We start from the raw sequence: 25,171 nt of genomic DNA on the forward strand, positions 1-25,171 counted from the left end.
AGCTAAACCAGAATTTGGGCCTGACGAAAGATACAGTATAAACACATCCCAGCCTTAAAAATCAGGTATTGTTGGGATTGAGGGAAAGGCCTGTGTATGGAGCATGGGGACGTATGCCTGGTCCCTGTTCTATCTCATGGCTAGGGTTGCCACTTTTTCTTCAAGTCAAACCCAAACACTTTAGCAGTGCACAACAATTTTTGTTTAATAGTATAAACTATATATTTTGCGATTAACATTTCTAATCATATGCCGTTACTCACAAGAGTCGCCCCAAACATCTGAATCCGCAGAGTTCCCCTTTTACATCTGAATCCGCAGAGTTCCCCTTTTACATCTGAATCCGCAGAGTTCCCCTTTTACATCTGAATCCGCAGAGTTCCCCTTTTACATCTAAACGAGCAGAATTCCCCTTTTACATCTGAATCCACAGAGTTCCCCCTTTACATCTAAACTCGCAGAGTTCCCTTTTTACATCTGAATCCGCAGAGTTCCCCTTTTACATCTAAACAAGCAGAATTCCCTTTTTACATCTGAATCCGCAACGTTCCCCTTTTACATCTAAACTCGCAGAGTTTCCCCTTTTACATCTGAATCCACAGCGTTCCCCTTTTACATCTTAACAAGCAGAATTCCCTTTTTACATCTGAATCCGCAGCGTTCCCTTACCCTGTAAGTGGGGACTCTACAGACTCTGATGTAAGGGAGAACTCTGGGGAATCTGACATAAGGGGTGCTCTTGGCACCCTGATTTAAGAGGGAACACCGAAAACTCTGATGTATGGAGAGGATTCTGATGCAGTCCGGGGAACCCAGGACTGCAGCCGGCAGTTTCGCCGGCTGACAATAAAGCTGATCAGGGAATGGAATGGCCCGATCATCTCTATGGTCTAAGAAACCAGAAGCAATGAGTATTTCGTAATTTCTGGTATTGCTGTTTGTACACATACCATTAATGGTTAGAAAAAAGCATCCGATCCTACTGATCTTGGTATGATCCAAAGCTTTTAAGGGCAGTAAAGAGGACCTATCACTGCCTATTGCTATCACAAGGGATGTTTACATACTGTCATGTTCTTTTCTAATAATAGAGATAGTTTGTAAAGAAAAGTGAACATTTTTAGGGTACGATAATATAGATTACATTTATGAATTTATAGAGGCGTGTGTGGAAATCCCTGTGTTTAGTTTTGATGGCGACCCTACAATTAGTTGAGTATGGCACATTGGGAGTATAGAGTTTATATGTAATATGATACTGAAGGATACTTGAAATAATCTTTTTTTTTTTTTCTTATTAGTTTGAGTGTTGGTTGTTTTGACTGTCTTTTATTGTAAGGGTTCTTGACTGTAGTAGAATCATTATTTGCATATGCTGTATAAATGTAAATTGAAAATTGCTGGACTGATGAAAACCAAAATAAAAAGTAAATTATAAAAAAAAAAAAAAAATTTAGATTGGAGAGCAATAATTCTAGCATCCCACCTCCTGTTTAAATCCAAAGTGGTAACCTATAAAACATCGCCAATGGATAATACAATTTACATAGTTTGTCGCCATTCCACAGGTATGCACAATTTTATAGCCTGACATATTTGGTATCTATTTACTTGGCGTAACATCATAGTTTATATTGTTCTTAAAAATTGGATATTATATAATATTTTTGTGCATTAAAATGTATTAAAGTGTATATTTTCCAAAAACAATGCATTCGAATAAGCGTTGCGCAAATACCCTGTGACATTAAAAAATTGGATATTCTATTGTATTTTTGTGCATTAAAATGTATTAAAGTGTATATTTTCCAAAAACAATGCATTTGAATAAGCGTTGCGCAAATACCCTGTGACAATAAAAATTGCAACACCCACCATGTTATTTTCTAGGGCCTTTGCGTTAAAATATATATATATATATATATATATATATATATATATATACATATATATATATATATATATATATATATATATATATATAATGTTTGGGGGGTTCTAAGTAATTTTCTAGCCAAAAAAATACTGATTTGTACATGTATGTAAGAAGTGTCAGAAAAAAAAGCCTGGTCTTCAAGTGGTTAAACAGTATAGGGAATTATTTGTAATGTTTTACATAGCTATACCTGCAAAAGGGGCCAGCCTAAAGTGATCTATAAGGAATTAATTTTCTTACTAAAGTTCCACTTTAACTATCATATTTGGGGAATAGGGTAAGGCACATGTGTCAAACACAAGGCCCGCGGGCCAAATCCTGCCCGCCAAGCCATTTTATGTGGCCCTTGCACCTCTCCTGCAGCCGCGGCAAACCCCCTAATCTCTATATTCACCTTGTCTCTGCAGTTGGCAGCAGAGAGGAGGAGAGAACTCCTCCTACAGATGACTACAGCCATCCTTTGGTCCTCTTCCAGACCCTGCATTTTCTGCTTCCCAGCTCTGCCCCCAGTTTCTTCCTGGCAGCAGCACAAGGTAATGTAACTGCACTGTGATGTAAGGGAGGGTGGGGGACTCTTGATTTCGGATGGTGGTGGAGATTTTGACATCTGAATTAAGGGGGAATGGGGTGCCTTGGACATGTAGTCTTACAGACACAACCAGCCCTTTGAGGGCAACCATAATGCTTTTGCAGCCATAATGAAATTGAGTTTGACACCCCTGGTGTAAGGGATGAGGAGCGGCAGGAAGAAGAGGCTATCCTATCTCAGAATTGTGGATGAGGGAATCTGCTTGCGATCAACAGATCTGGCTTTTTCAAAAATTTTTCAAAATTTTTCTCAAAGTTTTCCCAAAATTTTCAGTTGAATCCCATTGATGTCTATACAGTAGGGTAGATGAATTTTGTTGTTCATATTTGCCCATTTGTAGGGCTAATAAGCAAGCTATTGTAAAACAAAGGATATGGGAAGCCAGTTGGTATTATATTGGACACGTAACAATGGCAAAATGAATAATAAAAATTGGCAAAAACAGCATCTCTGCCAACATTTTTAGTTCAGATCCAGCACACACTGGCCATATGACCAGTGGTGTATTTTGGTTTTGTGCTGCCCCAGGCAAAACTAAAATCAGATTCCCGCCATCTAAATTTGTCCCACCCCATCCTTTCTCAAGTGATGGGGTCTCTGTTGCCTATGTGGGGTCTCTGGTGGCTATGTGGGCTTTATGGTGGCTGTGAGGGGTCTCTGGTGACTGTGTGGGGTCTCTAGTGGCTATGTGGTTCTTTGGTGACTGTGTGGGGTCTCTGAAGAGAGAGAGGCAGGATGGGAGAGAGGGGGTTTGAAAGAGAGGTGGGGTGAGAGAGAGAGGGGGATGAGAGGGAGAGGGAGGAGGGAAAGAGGTGGGGGAAGAGAGCAAGGGGGTAAGAGAGAGCAGGGTTAAAGGAGAGGGAGAGGGGTGAGAGAGAGGGGGGTTGAGAGCGAGAGAGTCAGGGTGAGAGAGAGAGGGGGGAGAGAGAGAGAGGGGTGGGATAGAGAGAGAGAGGGGGTGAGAGAGAGATAGAGGGGTAAGAGAGAGAGAGAGGAGAGAAAGAGGTGGGGGCAAAGAGGGAGAGGAAGGGTGAGAGAAAGGGAAGGAGGGTGAGAGAGAGGGGAGGGGGTTGAGAGAGAGAGAGAAGGGGGTGAGAGAGCGGGGCTTCCCTATCCCACCATACTACACCAGGAAACTCTCCCCCCCCCCAAAAAAATAAAAAAAACTATACCGGACTCACCTTCCCACAGCCCGCCTGCTCCTTTTTACCAGCTGTGTGTAGTGAGGCTGCTGAGGCATGTTCACAGCCCAGGACTCCAATCTGCTCTGCCAATCGAGCTGCTTCCAGGATTGGAGGCTGCAGCCACCGCAGCCTCCTGCTTCCGCTTCGCTCTCTTGCCACTGAACAGCCAGTCCATGGCCACCCCTGATGTCACCCCTCTGGCTGGTGTCACCTGGGTGGGTTCCACATCCCCAAACCCCTGTAGAGATGCCACTGCTTCTCTGCAGTCGACATAGTGTCCCTTCTGTCTGGTATGGCACCACCCCCCTGAAAGATGCTGCCCAAGGCTGACGCCTTGTTTGCCTCACGGTAGATACGCCCCTGCATATGACTACTGTGAGCCCAACCCTTTATAGAAAGGGTTATCTGGGTTCCTTTAAATTATTGGCTCTTGTGACTCAACTGGCCAAGAGCAAAGGCTATGCACTGCAATTTAGGTTTTTCCTTATTTCTGCTACATTCCTGCAAACATTTTGGGCAAAAGTTCATAATTCTCTACCTTTGTGAATCCTGGGGATTTGCCGTAAAACCATGGAAACAGCAAACCTGAACCTCATCCCTACCAAGATCCATAGCCATCTTTAAAACGGGGCAAAAGGGACAGCTGCCTGGGCCCAGTCATTGTTATGGGGCCTTAAAGCAGCTGCCCCTTGAGCCCACACTGCCTGCAGATAGTTGATAAGTGGATTTGGGAGGGCCCAAGAAAATGTTTGCCCAGGGTCCAGTCGATATTAGAGATGGCCCTGCTGAGATCATTGAATGTTCTGCCAACCTGACTTTTCCTCTAGAGCAGGTGGCCAGCAACAGGTTGGTGTTATTTAATTAAAGCTACAACAAAATGTTATTTAAGGAACACTAAATATAAATTAAAATCTAGCTTGATTTATATATTAGGTAAAAATGAGGTAGCTTCAGGAGATCAATTTATTTCCAAACTATACTACACAAGCTTCTCGGCTCCACTGTGAAGGTGACTCATCCGATGTAGGCGATACACAATGCACGTATGAGCTAGCAGCGTGCATGACAGGTCATTACAAATAGCTACAAATGGAATCTTATTTACAAATAAGATAGAGTAATTGTAAAAAAAATCCACACTTAAATGCTACGCTTACATCACACCGTATTGTTATATATATATTCTATAGAATAAGATTAGCAATTACTGTTTGCTGGAGATTGGAACAATTTGTTAGAATACAATGGACTCATGAAGGTTATGGGCATTACAAAAACAGCGAGAAGCACGAGAGTTGCTTGTTAGAATATTATTGCAGGATGAAATTTATTGCAGGGCTCAGCAGCCTTTCCCACATTGAGTGTCATGTTCACAAGTATAAGACGACTGACGTGCCAATGAATATTAGCGCCTTAGGCTTAGTTTATTCTTAATTTTTGCACATATAGTTTTACTGCTAATGGCAAGTTAAACCCATTAATTATTATATAATAATTAATGTGCTTAACTTACTATTAGCAGTACAACTATGAGTGCAATAACCGTTTAACTGGTGCACACACTATATGTTCAGCCTCATTGCATGAATATCAGCCACCCCAATTCCTGAACCTTCACTCCTCAGATCACACCAATTCCTGAACCTTCACACCTCAGATCACACCAATTCCTGAACCTTCACACCTCAGATCACGCCAATTCCTGATCCTTCACACCTCAGATCACGCCAATTCCTGAACCTTCACACCTCAGATCACCCCCATTCCTGAACCTTCACACCTCAGATCACCCCAATTCCTGAACCTTCACACCTCAGATCACACCAATTCCTGAACCTTCACACCTCAGATCAACCCAATTCCTGAACCTTCACACCTCAGATCACCCCCATTCCTGAACCTTCACACCTCAGATCACGCCAATTCCTGAACCTTCACACCTAAGATCACCCCAATTCCTGAACCTTCACACCTCAGATCACCCCCATTCCTGAACCTTCACACCTCAGATCACCCCCATTCCTGAACCTTCACACCTCAGATCACGCCAATTCCTGAACCTTCACACCTCAGATCACGCCAATTCCTGAACCTTCACACCTCAGATCACCCCCATTCCTGAACCTTCACACCTCAGATCACCCCAATTCCTGAACCTTCACACCTCAGATCACGCCAATTCCTGAACCTTCACACCTCAGATCACGCCAATTCCTGAACCTTCACACCTAAGATCACCCCAATTCCTGAACCTTCACACCTCAGATCACCCCCATTCCTGAACCTTCACACCTCAGATCACCCCCATTCCTGAACCTTCACACCTCAGATCACGCCAATTCCTGAACCTTCACACCTCAGATCACGCCAATTCCTGAACCTTCACACCTCAGATCACCCCCATTCCTGAACCTTCACACCTCAGATCACCCCAATTCCTGAACCTTCACACCTCAGATCACGCCAATTCCTGAACCTTCACACCTCAGATCACGCCAATTCCTGAACCTTCACACTTCAGATCACACCAATTCCTGATCCTTCACACCTCAGATCACCCCAATTCCTGAACCTTCACACCTCAGATCAAGCCAATTCCTGAATCTTCACACCTCAGATCACCCCCATTCCTGCACCTTCACACCTCAGATCACCCTAATTCCTGCACCTTCGCACCTTTAGATGAACCCCAATTCCTGAACCTTCACATCTCAGATAAACCCCAATTCCTGAACCTTCACACCTCAGATCACCCCCAATTCCTGCACCTTCACGCCTCAGATAAACCCCAATTCCTGCACCTTCACACCTCAGATCACCCCAATTACTGCACCTTCACGCCTCAGATAAACCCCAATTCCTGAACCTTCACACCTCAGATCACACCAATTCCTGAACCTTCACACCTCAGATCACCTCAATTCCTGCACCTTCACACCTTAGATCACCCCAATTCCTGCACCTTCACACCTCAGATCACGCCAATTCCTGAACCTTCACACCTCAGATCACGCCGTACTACATACTGCCCTCCCCCATATGTAAAAGATGGTGGATATTCACTGTGCCCGGAGTGAAATTATTTTCCCTGCTGTCGTTTTTATTCCGTTAATTTGTGTTAATAATAGTCACTTGAAGTAATATTAGATGCTGCAACACTAGCCACATGGCTAAAGTGACACATTTCATGTGCAATATTGGATTGCAATGTGGGTTAGTGCATGCTTACCCACTCCTGACCCCTGAACTATGCAAATTACCCACTCCTGACCCCTGAACTATGCACGTTACCCACTCATGACCCCTGAACTATGCACGTTACCCACTCCTGACCCCTAAACTATGCACGTTACCCACTCATGATCCGTGAACTATGCACATTACACACTCCTGACCCCTGCACTATGCATATTACCCACTCATGACCTCTGAACTTTGCACGTTACCCACTCATGACCCCTGAACTATGCACGTTACCCACTCCTGACCCCTGAACTTTGCATGTTACCCACTCCTGATCCTTGAATTATGCACATTACCCACTCAGGAGTGGGTCACTTTAGCCATGTGGCTAGTGTTGCAGCATCTAATATTACTTCAAGTGACTATTATTAACACAAATTAACGGAATAAAAACGACAGCAGGGAAAATAATTTCACTCCGGGCACAGTGAATATCCACCATCTTTTACATATGGGGGAGGGCAGTATGTAGTACGGCCAATTATAATGCTCAGAGCCCAGGCACAGTGTCATCCCCATAACCCCCCCCCCCCCTTCCTCCCAAACACCTGGTCCTGCCGGCTTCTTCTATCTGGGGTCCTTGTACCCTGAGAAGGGGGGTAAATCCTCTGGAGCTGGGAGCATGGGGACAGGCCAGAAGCTGAGCACCTCTAAAACCTCCTCTCATATTCCTTCATCCTGGGTATTCAGTTGGGCAGCCAGGGCCCAGGAGCAGAAACATAACTATTAAACCACTTTCTGGAGTAATCTGAAGCCGCCTGTCCAGACGATAAAAATAAAGTTCTGATCTCTTTTATATCAATATACCCGGACTGGCCGAAACTTTAATAGATACAACTTTTTTTTTAGATAGATACAACTTTATTGTCATTGCATAGTACAGGTACACAGCAACGAGATGCAGTTTGGCATCTACCAGAAGTGCAAAATGTAGCAATCGTGCAAAAGTGCAGATAAATATCTAGCATATTTACAGTGCAGATAACCATCTAGCATAATTAAAAAATATATATACACAAATGAATGTGAAATATTGGGCAAAATGTACTGTAATGATAAAGATACATACAGATATAAATAGTGCAGATGTACTGAGGAGTGAAAAGATATACTATGTAGTATGTACATGTATAGTACAGAGGTTACATACAGTCTTTTGTTTGTGTTTGTTTTGTAATGATTAGCGGTGTAATGTTGAGTTCAGTAATATGATGGTGGATGGAAAAAAACTGTCCCTGAACCTGCTGGTTCTAGTGCGCAAGTTTCTGTATCTCCTTCCTGATGGAAGGAGGTTAAACAGTTTATGACTGGGATGCGAAGAATCCTTGATGATGTTGTGAGCTCTGCGCAAACATCTGCTGTGGTGAAGGTGCTCAATGGCAGGTAATTGGGTGCCAGTGATGCGTTGAGCAGTTTTGACCACCCTTTGCAGTGCTTTACGTTCACTCACAGTGGAGCCTCCGTACCATACAGTGATGGAGTTGGTCAGGATGCTCTCAATGATGCAACGGTAGAAGCTCGTTAAAATCCCCGGGGACAAATGAGATTTCTTGAGACTTCTCAAGAAATACAGACGTTGTTGTGCTTTTTTTACCAGAGCTGACATGTTCTGCTGCCAGGACAGATCCTCAGAGATGTGAACTCCCAGGAACTTAAAACTGGAGACTCGCTCTACCTCGGTTCCATTGATGTTGACTGGTAGATGTCTCCTGCTGTTGGATTTCCGGAAGTCCACAATGAGCTCTTTGGTCTTTGTGGCGTTGAGAGTCAGATTATTGGTGGCACACCATACTGCCAGATTACAGATCTCTTCCCTGTAGGCCGATTCCTCATTGTTTTCAATCTGGCCGACCACGGTGGTGTCATCCACATACTTGATAAATGTAATCGTCTGAACATGCGGCTGCAGATTACTGCCAATAGAGGTTAAATCGTTTTCTTTCTGCAATACCCCCCACCGCCCCCCATCCCTCCCCTGCACACACTAAGGCATGGGACTCGAGGAAGTGCTTTTTAAAACAGCTGCAGAGTATATCGGTACCTATAATTTGCGAGTCCCCTCTCTGCCTCTGGGCCCCCTGAAGGGCCGGGCCCGGTACAGGAGGGCTGGTTGTCCCCCCCTTGTCAGTGGCCTTGATCCTAATTCCTTCACCTTCACACCTCAGATTATCCCAATTTCTGCACCTTCACACCTCTGATCACCCCATTTCCTGCACCTTTACCCCTCAGATCATCCCAATTCCTGCACCTTCACACCTCAGATCACCCCAATTCCTGCACCTTCACACCTCAGATCACCCCAATTCCTGCACTTTCACCCCTTAGACCACCCTAATTCCCACACCTTTACCCCTCAGATCTGCCCTAATTCCTTCACCTTCAGATCTCAGTTCTGCCCCAGTTCCTTTACCTTCAGAAATCTGATCAGCCTCAATGCATGTATTTCAAGCCTCAGATCAGCCCCACTTCCTTCAACTTCATGCCTCAGATCAGCCCCAGTACATAAACTTCAGACCTCACATCTGCTTCAGCCCCTGTAACTTTACCGCTGCAGGCATGCAGACATGCTTCTTCTGCACTGCAGGCCAAGGTTCCTAGCAGCTGATGAACTTTCAATAATGCAGGAAGGCGAGTGGACCTGGCTTAGTAATTGACAACCTAGTAATCTGTCAATTAGAGCCAATGACAGAAGGTGCCAGCAAAATGGCATTACATGCCTGCCTGGCACATGTGCCAGGGGTTGCCAACTCCAGATGTATTGTTTTATTGACCATGTCATCTATAATTCAAGAGCTCTCTTCTTTCTTGAGCCTCTGCCAGACTTATATTGCACACTGTTCCCTTGTTGGGAAGGTTTTTTCTCACTTTCTTTGAGGACAGGAAGTGAGGGGAAATCTCTCCAACAGGCACAAAATAAAAAAAAATATAAAAAAAAAGATTTCTAGTAGTGTGGGGAAGGGTTAGAACTTCTAACATTGTTTTTTCATTGTCTATGCCTTCCTTACCTGGTGACAGCTCCCCCTTTTCTTATATGAATATCACAGGGATGGGAAGTAAGGGAAAATCCCTCCAGTAGGGTCACAGACAGCAGTCTGACAAATATTTTCATTCTTTTACACTATTTCCAAAATTTTAATAAAGTTTGGCTGGTGTTAGACCTTAACCAAACCCTTCTTCCAGCTTCCTCTGTCTTCAGCTTTTTTTTTTTTTACGTTCAGTCCTGGCTCCGTCTGATATATGGTACCATTGACCGATTTTGGCTGCCAGGTGATAAGAGTCTTGTTAGGGTAATACTAATACTAGACCTGGTCAGAAACATAGAGCTTTAGCAAAAATCACTCCTAGTGACTCCGGGGAAAACTTGGCCAGTTTCCGGAAAATAATAATGAAAAATGTGTTGCGTGATCATGATAAAGTGCAAAAATTCAATCAAGTAAGAAATTCATATACACTATCTTGTCAAAAGTATTGGAACATCTACCTTTTTACGCACATGAACTTTAATGGCATCACAGTCTTAGTCCGTAGGGTTTAATATTGAGTTGGCCCACCCTTTCCAGCTATAACAGCTTCAACTCTTCTAGGAAGGCTGTCCACAAGGTTTAGGAGTGTGTCTATGGGAATGTTTGACCATTCTTCCAGAAGTGCATTTGTGAGGTCAGGCACTGATGGTGGACGAGGAGGCCTGGCTCGTAGACTCCGCTCTAAATCATCCCAAAGGTGTTCTATTGGGTTGAAGTCAGGATTCTGTGAAGGCCAATCAAATTCTTCCACCCCAAACAGGCTCATTTATGTTATTTTGGACCTTGCATTGTGCACTGGTGCTCAGTCATGTTGGAACAGGGAGGGGCCATCCACAAACTGTTCCCACAAAGATGTCCAAAATGTCTTGGTATGCTGACGTCTTAAGAGTTCTCTTCACTGGAACTAAGGGGCCAAGCCCAACCTCTGAAAAACAACCCCACACCATAATCCCCTCTCCACCAAATGATTTGGACCAGTGCACAAAACAAGATCCATAAAGACATGGATGAACGAGTTTGGAGTGGCGGAACTTGACTGCTCTGACCTCAACCTGATTGAACACCTTTGGGATAAATAAGAGTGGAGACTGCGAGCGAGGCCTTCTCATCCAATATCAGTGCCTGACCTCACAAATGTGCTTCTGGAAGAATGGTCAAACATTCCCATAGACACACTCCTAAACCTTGTGGACAGCCTTCCCAGAAGAGTTGAAGCTGTTATAGCTGCAAAGGGTGGGCCAACTCAATACTGAACCCTACGGACTAAGACTGGGATGCCATTAAATTTTATGCGTGTAAAGGCAGGCGTCCCAATACTTTTGGTAATATAGTGTATATTGATAGCACAACACATTTTTTCATTAATAATTAATATGTATAATGTTTGTGTGGACATTTTGTGAGTGCAGTTGTCACTGAGAAATTATTATTTTTTACTATTTGGTGACACTTTTTGCACAACTTATTTTTTGGTTCAGTTACCTGATATGTACACAATAGAACACAAAGATCCAGCAAAGAAGACCGTTCGCATGAAATTAAAATAACATTAAAATAAAACTTTGTATCCTTCGTCGCTTCCAGGAGAGCTGAAATAATGTTTGCTGTGAGTGCGAAGGTGTATTGTTACAGTTTGATCTCCATAGAATATACTCTGTTATGCTTTTTTCAATCGCTACATCACAGCATGCGTTCGCACAAAACAGTAATTATATGTTATTTATTCACTTCCAGACAGATTTGTCAAAGAATAAAAACATCTTTTTATTACACATCATAAAAACATACTAAAAACATGCCCACATTTTCCCAAAGCCATACAGACCTCTCCTTTTTGATTCATGTCTATGAATACCTTCTTTTTCTTGTTAAAGGAGAAGTCTCACTAAAAAGGTTAAGCTTTGATTGATCGCTCAGGAAACCAAGTGCAGGTAGCTATTAGATAATTCCTATTAGCCAGTGGGCTTTGAAACATTCACACATGCATGAGCATTGGCCATGTGCGAGTCAGTGTGCAAGAATAGATAGATGTGCATAGATGCACATAGATGTACATTGCGGCATACGCATGTGCACCCAGAGCTCTCCACTGCGTCCAGCTAGACTTCTCCCTGCTAGAGGTGAGTCCACTTCTCTGCCCCATTCAGATGGGGGTCTACATTTGGCTAGTATATGGGGTGCTACATATGAGCATTGGTGCCAGATGGTCTGTTTAAGGGAGGCTCTAACCCAGTGTCAGTGCTGATTGGTCTTCAGCTTGTTCCTTGCTCCCTTACTTGCTGTTTTGCATATGATTCCTGTTATCAACCTGACTTGACCTGATTTTGGATCTTGCTCTCTACTTTTGTTCTACCCATTCTTGACCACAGCCTTATACCTGACCTTGATTTGGTTCTTCATTGCTGAGCTCAGGTTGATCTGTGACTTCGCTTCTGCCTCCAATTCTGCTCCACACCTTTGTCGAGTGCTCTACGCAGGGCCGCTGTTAGAAATCTTGGGGCCCCGTAGATTCTTCCTGCTGGTGCTCCCCAACTCTGACTACACCACACCCACCAAGGTGCAGTAAATAGCAGCAATATTGTATTCTCCTATGTCCCAAAAATGAAAATAAAGTCCCTCCTTTGCTCCCATTTCCTGGGCCCCTCTGTTGACCTGATGGGGCCCAAGGAAATGTACATTAATCCCTGGTAAGCAAGCAGGAGTGGGGGTGTGGTCTAATAAAATCCATTTAATTGTTTAGGTAGAAATCAACAATAATTTAACAACACAACAATACAAATAAGTGGTCACTGCCCCTACCTATAACTGGTGTACTGGAAGGGCGACATATGTCAAACTAAACCAAATACATTTCCAAGCTCAACTTACCGACCAGCCTGCAACCAACCAAATGAACACGTCTAACAATATGCGTTACAAAAAGGGGGTTTAGTCTGCACACATTTGCAAATACATGTGTAAGCTACAAGCCCCGTCAAGGCACCCCATGTTCTGTTTCTAACGCATACAATATTGTTAGACAGGTCAATTTGGTTGGTTGCAGGCTGGTGGATAAGTTGAGCTTGGAAATTTCTTTGGTTTTGTTTGACAGAAATACAACCCGGAGCTTTGGCAAAGAAGATTACTTCCTAGAGACTTAAGGGAAAGCACTTTTAGCCCCCTGAATCACACCCCATAAAACCTAGAGACCTTGCCATGAAGATCATTTCCTAAAGACTTCAGGGAAATTTCAAAATTTGTAAACCACAGAGCACAGAGATCTGGTAAAAACATTTATTTTCCAGAGAATCCATTGAAAACCCATCCAATTCCCAAGAGTGCACACCATAGAATCCAGAGTTTCGGTAAATAAAGATTATTTCCTAGACGCTCCAGACAAAAACTGGCAAATTCCCAAGTACATCATAAAAACCCTGAACTCTAGCAAGGGAAATCATTTCTCAAGACTGATAAAAACCCGACATTTATTTCCCAGAGGCTCCGGGTAAAACCCAGAACGTTCCCAGGTATGCATATTATTATTATTATACAGGATTTTAATAGCGCCAACAGTTTTACGTAGCACTTTACAATATAAAAGGTAGACAATACAGTTACAATACAAAAAAATACAAGAGGATTAGGAGGGCCCTGCTCAGAAGAGCCTACAATCTAATAGGGTGGGGCAAGTGGTACAAAAGGTTGTAACTGTTGGGAATGAGCTGATGGAAGATTCGTTGGAGGAGATTAGTTGGAGGAGTCATAGGCTTCCCTGAAGAGATGAGTTTTCAGGGATCGCCTAAAGGCAGCTAGTAAAGGAGATATCACACTGTAAGTGCCCTGTGAATATTAAAGACAGATTTGACACCATGGTATTATACCACACATAGATGTGTAGCTACAATAATAATACGTTTTAAATGGGGAACCATAGCGTTAGAGTACTTTGCAATCTATGTCAGCTACAAAGTTGAAAGCATGAGTTTCCTCCAAATCTGAATATTGTATCCTCACCCCTAGATCATTTCAAATATTCATTTTAATAAATCATTATTTTTGGTTTTGAAACTCTTAATTTTGGCAACTTTAGCATTTCAAAAACATGTCAATTCATCTGTAGGCTGAACACAGGAATGGGACAGTTTTGGGCAGAATTGGACATAGCTGAATCCCTAACATTGCCAGTTGGACCAGTCTCCAGCTCTCAGTGTTCCATCCCGCTGTTGTGTTGCAGACAGTACACCTCCCTCTGACAAAAAATAGATCACGCAGCAAAAAAAATTATCATTTTCACTCATTCTGCAAACAACAAGCGGCTTGTTAATAACAGTGATGGTAAGAATTCCATATTCTGCGCTTGCATCCTTATGTCTCTGTCAACAAGATCTAAAGGCGCCTACACATATTTCAATCCACTTGTTCACATTTTGCAAAATTCTAGATAATCTTATTGGTGAAAAAAAAAAAAAGTGTGAATGGGCACATTTTTTGTCAAAACAAAATTAAAGCAATCAGACAGTATGAATAACTGTCGATTTGTGGTTGCAGCAAGTGTGATATAACCAAAATGTTTTCCTAAGTCTGATCCTGGTTTTACTTTTGTGGTGCTGCCCCCGAAGAAGTCTCTGGTTAGGATAGTTCCTCTGTTCTTTGCCTACAACTTCTCAAGAGCATCAGCCCCTCTGGCACACCAGGTTGAATGTACAAACAAACAATATCAGAGGAAATCACTGAAAGTAATACCCAGTACCCAATAGTAGGGCTATATCAAAGAAAACAGCCACCAGACCAAGCAGTAAAGGCAAACTTATTATAATGTCATCCAATATGGTTGGTAACTAGGCAAGCATAAATGGATTAATAATGGTAATAACACAATTTAGCATACAAAGTGACTAACAGTAGGGACTAGGCATTTGGCATCCAAATCAGCATAGACAGTAGCAAGGCCACCTCAAGTGCAGCAGTAAGCAGTAGTAAAGTTTTATCTGGAACTATACTGCCAGAGTGCAGTTATGGTGGCAATGATAGTCCTAGACCGACTAGGCATGCACTGTCCAAAAGAAAAGGAGGATGGTAGCGAAGGGGCAGGAACAGGGGAACAAAGAGGGCTTGCAGAATAATTATTAGGGGAGGGGCAGTCCTTTGAGATGTTCTTTTGGTGGCTATTGTTGGGGCCCTTTTATGAGCGTCGGTATACTTAACGACAGTCCTGGTTAACCCGCATGCAGTATAGGAACAGTGTAGTTACAGTATAGTCGTGGCACAGGTGCAAGGTAGATGTGGTTCAGATATGGTAAACGTTCAGCATAATGTGGTATAGGGTTGGTATAGATGCAGTCTAGGTTTGGAATAAGTGCGTGTAGAGTTCAGTATGGGTGCGGTATGAATTGGGTACACTTGGTTTCCTACTCTCAGTGGCTCAGTACCTGCTAGCAGTATCAGCAGTGGGCGAATAGACCCCTCACCAGTCCATTGGATCCTGCTGTAACAGAACCTGCAACCCACACTGTACTTGTGGACTTCCATCAGTACACAGCTTCCTTCCAGTTGTGATCATAGATATCAAATTTTCCAGCCGCCCCCATACAAAGCTAGTCGACAACTTAGCTTGTACTGGAATCTTCTTTATTGAACAGTCACACAGAATTTATACACAGCATGGACCTCCCCCTCCTGATCAGATTACCACACACAGGTCAGGGGTTGCCTGATCACATTATCATATGCAGATGAAATTGTATACAGAAATAGAATTAACCTGAACTAACTATCTAGCCACCTGGATAGAAACAATATGTGAGTTCATTAACATTTAACAATTGGACAGACAGGCTTAACAGGATCCACATCACATCTCAATACACAATGAGGAGAGCCCGTCTATTGCCATTGAAGTACAATACACATAGTATAAGTATAAATACAGACCCCATTTGAAGCAATACAAGCCATATTCTCGGGTCCATTAAGTATCTGTCTTTCACCCTTAGTGACAGTGAGTACCGTCACACCTGCGGTTATCTTTGCTGTAGAAATTGGGCCCCCTCAGTCTCTCCCTGAAAGCCTCTGGGGATCATTTTTGGGAAGCAGAGGGAGAGTGGATGCTCCAGCTCCCTGCGGCAGTGGTGCGGATGCTGTGATGTGGGTGCAACTGCGCTGAACCCTGATGTCCTCATTCCCATTCTCAGGCTTGGATTTCTGCTGGTATGGTCTCCCGCAGGAAGGTGAATATCCAGAGATGCTCTCTCCAACTCCCTCAGTGGCAAGATGAAAAACTTTTCCAGGCAGTTTAATAAAAATCATCTCTCCACTCCTACTGCACAGTGCCTATTGGGCTCTGTAGTGTAAGGAGTCTATTCATCCCATTATATGCCTACCGTCTCAAACTAAAACTCCCTGGATTCTCAGGGCTCTGCATAGAAGTCGATGGGTTTGCTTGGCTTTAGCTCTTCCCCTGCTGGCTGGAGGAGAATGGTGCAGCAAAACATCAGTATCTTAGTAGATGGAACGAAGAAAAAAAGGCAATGTCTCCTTCTCCATGTTTCTGTAGCCCAGAACCTTGCTACACTTTGTTGATAACTCCTGAACTTTCCTGACTTTGGAACTGAGGATAGCATTGTGTAGCTATGCCCTGCCCACATGGCATTCTCTTGTTCTAACAGAACATCATTCTTAAGGGCAGTGGGCTAGTGATTGGAAGGCCATCCTTCAGGCTCCAAATGGCAAACTGAGACTGAGAGCTATTGATGAAAGCTAAGTCAGCGTGCTAGAAGCACGTAGTGAGCGCATTCTTACCACAGAACCTCGGATCCTTATAGACGCATATAAGGATATGCTCTTTTTTTCCTGTGCATTCTCTCTGCATCTCAGTGTACCTGCATGCTTTTCCCCCGAATCTCTGACTCTCATTTTCCTTGACCTTTTACATTTCAAAATAATAATTGCAGCACTTCCGTGAAATAACTACCACCACATACTGCGTATATAATATCCCAATATGTACATGTATGTATAATATATTGCAAAATCTCCCAAGCCATTGTGCTGTGCTTCAACAAAAGAACTTCAAATTAGTGATCGACCAATATTGGTTTTTCGTTGCAGATACCGATACCGATATTTTGGCCATTGAATATCGGTATCGGCCGATATTGACCGATATTTTCATACATTTAAAATTTTTTATTTTTTTTATTTTTAGCACTTGACAGATACTCTTGTGGAGGGATCTGGGGGTCTAAAAGACCCCAAACCCCTCCTCTGCACTTAAAAGCATTCAAAACGCCAAGTTTGGCTGTTTTGAATGCTGTCATTTTTTTTAATCTGGCGCCGAGTACCCAGAAGAGATGTCATGACATTACTTCCGGGTTTTCACATGGAGACCCGATCAGAGCCGAATGCGGCTTTGATCGGGTCTTCGGCGGCCGTGCAGGCTGGTTGCCTGGGTCTCATGTTGGGACTGGAGACCCAAGCGAGTCGCGGCAGGCAGCGGGAGGGGGGGGGGGGAACGTCCCTCCAGCTCCTTGTAATGACAGCCGAGCGACTTCTCAGCCACATCGGTTGTCATTACAAGACAGCCAACCATTGGCTATGGATGCCGCTACCGGGGTGATGCCTCTAGCTGCAGGCATCACTCCGATACAAGCACTTTCCTAAATATTGGCAATATCGGTCACCTCAGTGGCCGATTCCCATATATTGGGGTAAGTGCATATTGGCCCCCGATATATCGACTTTGCCGATAATCGGTCAATCCCTACTTCAAATAATGCAGAAAATTCAAGAGATTTATTTTAAAAATACAAAATAGCAACAAAAGGTACAGAAAATGCTAACACAAGCCCATGTCATACAATGTGAGGACATTTTGTATCCAAAGCTCCGCTCTACACGTTTCGGCATAACCAAACGTAGTCAGGGGCCACGGGCCTTTTAATGTGACATGACAGTTGCTGCAGCCGGTTGATATCATTTGTGTCAGTCACCTCTGTTTTGTCCTTTCCCGCTGTCATCCAGAGATGCTGTGCACAGGTGAAGGAAATGTAATATCAATAAAGATCACAGGTGAAATATTATATAGCACACTTTAAAAATATCAGAATTTATAGACATCAATGAAATTGATTTTTGTACATGTGCCAGTAATCTTGATTTGATTTGATGCCTAATTATACATGAGAATCGTTTTCAGAATTAAAGGAAGGATTAGAATGTTTCTTTTGTATAATCAGTCTCACCGGAAGCATTTTATTTCTCTTGGCGTGCTTTGTTGTGGCGGCCGTGCGCACTGGTACGCAGGCAGCACCTGTCCACCCGCATTTATGTTACAGGGACCAGGCTGCACAATGGAGCCATTTCTGAGTAGCACCTCCGGCCCTCCTGTCAGCCCCTCCACGTCTTGTCCCCCCATATCTGTCCTAATCGAATCGCTTTGTGCTTCACTTTTCAAACGTCCCTTTGCTGCTGGAGGCTGTGACAACCACAAACACAAAGGAGAGAATGAACTTATACATCAGGCTAGTAAAAAAAAACAGAATTTATTATATATACAAATGCAAATAAATCAGAGCAAAACACATTTCTTGATTTAATTGCGACTTGCATAGACTTCTGTAAATTAAAGCGCAAGCTGCATCGAAATCGGAGGTGCAAATTGCACTGATCTGTGGCTTTAAGACCATGCTGAAGGTGATCTCAAAGCAGCACTGGTGTGAACGAGGGCTAAAGCAGACCTTTACCCCCTAAAAAATGTCTGCACCCCCATTGCTAATTTATTTTTTTTCAGTGCATTCTTGTTTTGTTTTTTTTTGTGATGCGGGCGCCACCACTCCCTCCTTTCTAACCTTGGTGAGAATGATGTTGTGCACGGCCTTCGAGGTCTGACAGAGACCTTCAGCACAAGTGTTGGCACGCAGGGACCCCGGCGAGAGGACAGTGCAGTTAACAGGGTGGATAAACATCAATGATTTAACCGCTTTACCACCGGAGGATTTTGCTGTCTTACGTCCAGGCCACTTTTTGCGATTCGGCACTGTGCGACTTTGAAAAAAGGGGGGTATAACTGCGCTAAAGGTAAAGGAAAAAAAAATGTGAAGCAGCGACTTCAAGTGTGACCACACCCTCAAATCAATATACATACAATAAGTCGCGCTAAATGATAATAGAACAAATAAATGTCCAATAAAGGTGCAAAAAAAAGTCCCAAATTAGTGAACGTGAATAGTGAAGAAAATAATAGTTGCAATCTTGATCAGCACACAGACAATCTGGATTCCCTTAGGAAATACGCTTACCAGACAGGTAATTCAAGATCGCAAATTTCATATGCCAGGATGACTGTGTGACTTTAACTGACAATTGCGCGGTCGTGCGACGCCATACCCAAACAAAATTTACATCCTTTTTTTCCCACAAACAGAGCTTTCTTTTGATGGTATTTGATCACCTGTGCGATTTTTACTTTTTGCGCTATAAACAAAAAAAGAGCGTAAATTTTGAAAAAATAACAATATTTTTCTGTCATTTTTGGTGTTTTTCTTTTTTAACGAGTAATGGCGGTGATCTGCGATTTTTTTTGCGGGACTGCGACATTGCAGCGGACAGATCGGACCCTTGACTGACATTTTTGACACTTTTGGGGGTACCAGTGACATTACTACAATAATCAGTCCTATACATATACACTGTTACTGTAAAAATGACACTGGCAGGGAAGGGGTTAATTTTATTGGAGAGGGAGGGGTTAATGTATGCCTGGTGCTTACTGACGTGTGTGGGGGGAGGTGACTGTGTGAGACAGGGACAGATCGCATGTTCAGCTTTGCTGAACCCTGCAATCTGTCACTCCTTGTCACTTAGGAGATCCGCCCGCTCTGTTTACACAAGCGGGCGGATCTCCAGACTCGATTCCCCGGCGATCGGGGAAGAGCGGCGGCGATCGCTGCTGCGTCTCCCCTGGCCCGACTCCCGCTGTGACTAAATACAGCGGGAGCGAGCCTCCGGCGGCGTGCGAGCGCCGCCCACAAGGGGAGGAGTCCAGCGACGTAGGTCTACGTCGCTGGACGGGAACTAACCACTTTGCCGCAGTAGAGCTCCAGTGAGCGGTCGGCAAGTGGTTAAAGAAAAAAAACTGATTATTTTGATTTAATACAGATTTTTTTTGTTTTTTTTTTTTTTTATCAAATTTATTTTATTAAAATGCTTTTGGAGTAAAAATCTATCTAAAGATAGTTTTTCTATTTAACCACTTCTGGACCGGAAGATTTTCCTCCTTAATGACCAGGCCATTTTTTGCAAATCGGCACTGTGTTATTTTAACTGACAACTGCGCGGTCGTGCGACGCTGCACCCAAATGAAATGAGAATGATGTTGTGCACGGCCTTCGAGGTCTGACAGAGACCTTCAGCACATGTGTTGGCACGCAGGGACCCTGGCGAGAGGACAGTGCAGTTAACAGGGTAGATAAACATCAATGATTTTTTTTTTTTTTTTTAAACTGTTTATTTTGATTTAATACAGATTTTTTTTTTAAAAAAATTTATCAAATTTATTTTATTAAAATGCTTTTGGAGTAAAAAATCTTTCTAAAAATTGTTTTCTTTTTAACCTCTTCTGGACCGGAAGATTTTCCTCCTTAATGACCAGGCCATTTTTTGCGATTCGGCACTGCGTTACTTTAACTGACAACTGCGCGGTTGTGTGAGGCTGTACCCAAATAAAATTTATGTCCTTTTTTCCCCACGAATAGAGCTTTCTTTTGGTGGTATTTGATCACCTGGTATTTGATTTTTATCTTATCATATTTATTTATTTATTTATTTATTTACACTGTCCCTTTAAAAAAAAATAAAAAATCTGATCACTTTTATTGCTATCACAAGGAATGTAAACATCCCTTGTGACAGTAATAGGCAGTGACAGGTACTCTTTATGGAGGAATCGGGGGTCTAAAAGACCCCAAACCCCTCCACTGCACTTCAAAGTATTGAAAACATCAAAATCAGCATTTTTGAATACTTAGAATTTTTTTAAATTGGCGCCATTGGCTGCCGAGTAAATCGGAAGTGACGTACATGATTTTGCGGGAAGTGGTTAAAGAAAGAAATAAATAAAAAAATATTAGTTTTTTTTTGTTTTTGTTTTGTTTACCTGTACTGTTCCTTGGCTTTTGAGATTTACAAATGCAGCAATTTAGATATTGGATGAAAGGTTTAGCACTGGGACTCGCTTTGTGAAAGATAAATAGTGCATTTTATATACAACTATATACAGTAGATCAGACCAAAATGAGGAGGAAAGAGGGACTTTGTTCCAAATCAAGGACAGTCCCTCGAAATTAGGGACAGTTGGGAGTAAGGGAATCCAGTTATTGAGATCACCAGGTCAGGTAAATTGTCGATTGGGAAAAAGATCAGCCACGGTATCGGCATCACCTGAAGTTCCTCTTTAATGTCTTTTAAAAAAAAAAACGACGCAATGGTACGTTGTTTCGCGGGACCACTAGTGGGGGAGCCAATCTGCAGGTCCACCGGGCACCCGCGATCGCTCCCCGTGGAGTCAGAACGACGGTCTGCCGTTGTAAACATGGCAGACCACTATTCTGTCAGTAATGAACACAGGGATCCTGTGTTCCTCCTATTCCGGAACACAGGTCTCTGTGTTCGAGCAGAAAGCCCATCCCCACACAGATAGAAAGCACCCCCTAGGGACACATTTAAACCTTTGATCACCCCTGGTGTTAACCCCTTCCCTGACAGTGTCATTAGTACAGTAACAGTGCATATTTTTAGCACTGATTACTGTAGTAATGTCACTGGTACCCCCAAAAGTGTCGAAAATGTCAGTCAGGGGTCCGATCTGTCTGCCGCAATGTCGCAGTCCCACTAAATATCGCAGATCGCCGCCATTACTAGTATAGAAAAAAAAATGACATAAATCTTTCCCCTAGTTTTTAGACGCGATAACTTTTGCGCAAACCAATCAAAATACGCCTGTTGGGATTTTTTTTACCAAAAATATGTAGCAGAAAACAAATTGGCCAAAAATGAGGAAAAAAATTTTATTTTTATTTATTTTTTTTTTATTGGGAATTTTTTATAGCAAAAAGTAAAAAATATATATTTTTTTCAGAATTGCCTCTTTTTGTTTATAGCGCAAAAAATAAAAATTTCACAGGGGGTCAAATACCACCAAAAGAAAGCTCTATTTGTTTGAAGAAAGGACATCAATTTTATTTATGTACAACGTCGCACGACCGCGCAATTGTCCGTTGAATTAACGCAGTGCCGTATCGCAAAAAATGGCCAGGTCATTAAGGGGGAAAACTTTCCGGTCCAGAAGTGGTTAAGGTACTTCCTGGTATTGATAAAAAAATAAATCTTTTGTCCTTAAAGTTCCAATTAGGGCTTATTCACATTAGGTGTCAGTGGCAGCCAGTTTGCATGCGGGGCGCCAGACTAATAGCTTTCTATGAGGTCTGTCATTTTTTACAAGCACGTGATATGAGCCTGCTCTTTAACCCCTCCTACTTGTGATACTAGCGAAACAATATTCGCCATCAGTTTCCGGTTTCTCCTCCCGACCAATCAGGACAGGAGTTGGATCTAAGGAAGACAGGGTTAGCTGGGTGGAAGCCAGGGGAGCCGCTGCGCCAGGTAGCTGGGGAGCTTTGACCGCTGGAGGGCTCCGTTTGTGGAGTATGTGCGGACCTGGAGGGGTTTGTTTGCGGGCGCAAAATATGTTTAGCATCAGCCACCACTGCTAGGTGTAGTGGGACTGCGCTAGGTACTCTTACCCAGTGCAAGACAAGGCAAATAGCCTCAAGCCCTATGAGATTAGTCAAGATACAGTAGATGATACCCCACATGTACCCCTAATGTAAAGTATCTTCTTTGGTGGACCATGGCGAGGCCTGTTCTGAGTGGAACCTGTCCTGTTAAACCACTGTATGGTCTTGGCCACCGTGCTGCAGTTCAGTTTCAGGGTCTTGGCAATCTTCTTATAGCCTAGGCCATCTTTATGTAGAGCAACAATTCTTTTTTTCAGATCCTCAGAGAGTTCTTTGCCATGTTGAACTTCCAGTGACCAGTATGGGAGAGTGAGAGCGATAACACCAAATTTAACACACCTGCTCCCCATTCACACCTGAGACCTTGTAATACTAACGAGTCACATGACACCGGGGAGGGAAAATAGCTAATTGGGCCCAATTTGGACATTTTTAGTTAGGGGTGTACTCACTTTTGTTGCCAGTGGGTTAGACATTAATGGCTGTGTGTTGAGTTACTTTGAGGGGACAGAAAATTTACACTGTTATACAAGCTGTACACTCACTACTTTACATTGTAGCAAAGTGTCATTTCTTCAGTGTTGTCACATGAAAAGATAGAATAAAATATTTACATAAATGTGAGGGATGTACTTACTTTTGTGAGATACTGTATGAGGGATAGTGGGAATAGGGAATTTAATGTGCCTAAGGATATTTTTAAAAAAGATTATTTTTGTTATACATACACAGTATATAAAAAGTCAAAATTTGTCTAACATTAAAAAGGTTTTTCATTAATATATAAACAATTAAAAATACCAAACAGCTGCACAATTAGTAGTATATACAAGGTGAAATAAAGAGAGCAGTGGATCTACGTGTTTCGCCTGGTAAGGGCTTCTTCAGGATCCGCTTGATCTTGTATATTTAGCAGCAGCGCAGCTAGTAAATTATATAGCATTAAAAATATTACAGATCAAAAAGAAATAGAATAAAAAAAAAAAAAAAAATATATATATATATATATATATATATATATATATATAATAGTAATATGTAATAGAAGCTACCAAAGACACACAAAAATAGAAGAAAAGAGGACGCACTGGCCTAGTGTATTATCCAACAAATATTTATTAAAAAACGGAAAACAAACAATAACTACTCACAAGCAGAGATGTGAGTAGAAGAAGGATTGTCCTTCAAAACGCGTCAGCCAGCAGGGACCTGAGTCCTGCCCCCCTCATGCTTGAGGCTTTAAGTGGTCTGGGAAAGTTTAGCGTGGCCTGATGAGAGATTGTACATCTCTGTTTGTGAGTAGTTATTGTTTTTTTCCATTTTCTAATAAATATTTGTTGCATAATGCACTAGACCAGTGCACCCTCTTTTCTTCTGTTTCTGCAGCACACCAGCAGTCACCTGCTTCCAAGTAAAATTAAAAGCTTTTTTATTAATAAACAAACAATTAAAAACACCAAACAGCTGCACTAATAGTAGTATATACAAGGTAAAAGAAAGAGAGCAGTGTTTCGCCCGGTAAGGGCTTCTTCAGGATCCGCTTGAACTTATATTGTTAGCAGCAGCACAGCTGGTAAATAATACAGCAATAATAAGAGTTACAAATCAAAAATTAATACAAAATAAAATTATACATACAGTATGTAATAGTAGCTTGAAAAGACACACAAACACATTGCAGTGGTGTTTACTCCAGAAAAGTATTGCATGCAGTACATTTTATCTGTGCAGAGTGGTGCAAACAAGTTCAGCATATCACACCAGGCGATAGAACCAAATTAATTGCCAATTGTTACATTTCAATAATGTTCTATATAAGAAAATAAAAAATAAAACCGCCTGGTGCACCAGAATCAGTGCCCAGGCACCGTTACCTCCCAATGCACACCAGCAGTCACCTGCTTCCAAGTAAAATTAAAAGCTTTTTCATTTAAAATTTTTCATTTAAACAATAAAAAATACCAAACAGCTGCACAAATAGTAGTATATAGAAGATAAAAGAAAGAGAGCAGTAGATCTACGTGTTTCGCCTGGTAAGGGCTTCTTCAGGATCCACTTGATCTTGTCTTGTTAGCAGCAGCACATCTGGTAAATAATACCGCAATAATTATTGTTACAAATCAAAAATGAATAACAAAATTAAATTATACATACAATATGTAATAGTAGCTAGAAAAGAGACAAAAACTGACACAAACACATTGCAGTGGTGTTTACTCCAGAAAAGTATTGCACGCAGTACATTTTATCTGTGCAGAGTGGTGTAAACCAGTTCAGCATATCACACCAGGCGATAGAACCAAATTAATTGCCAATTGTTACATTTCAATAATGTTCTATATAAGAAAATAAAAAATAAAACCGCCTGGTGCACCAGAATCAGTGCCCAGGCACCGTTTCCTCCCAATGCACACCAGCAGTCACCT

General features: G+C 42.4%; 1 protein-coding gene across 5 annotated transcripts in view; it reads left to right on the plus strand.

Moving 5' to 3' along the window:
- The window catches only part of TENM4 (teneurin transmembrane protein 4), a 1,723,986-nt gene that overhangs the window by 1,026,848 nt on the left and 671,967 nt on the right, over nt 1-25,171 (plus strand). Inside the window, exon 7 of one of the 5 annotated variants that reach the window (XM_082246029.1) lies at nt 2,344-2,469. The exons of the other annotated variants lie outside the window; for them this stretch is intronic. Coding sequence (XP_082102155.1) covers nt 2,344-2,469 — 126 coding nt within the window. The remainder of the gene's footprint in view (nt 1-2,343; nt 2,470-25,171) is intronic. 5 annotated transcript variants of the gene reach the window in all.

Source organism: Pelophylax lessonae, assembly GCF_965119305.1.
Source record: "Pelophylax lessonae genome assembly, chromosome: 2".
In the NCBI taxonomy this organism is placed as follows: Eukaryota; Metazoa; Chordata; class Amphibia; order Anura; family Ranidae; genus Pelophylax; species Pelophylax lessonae.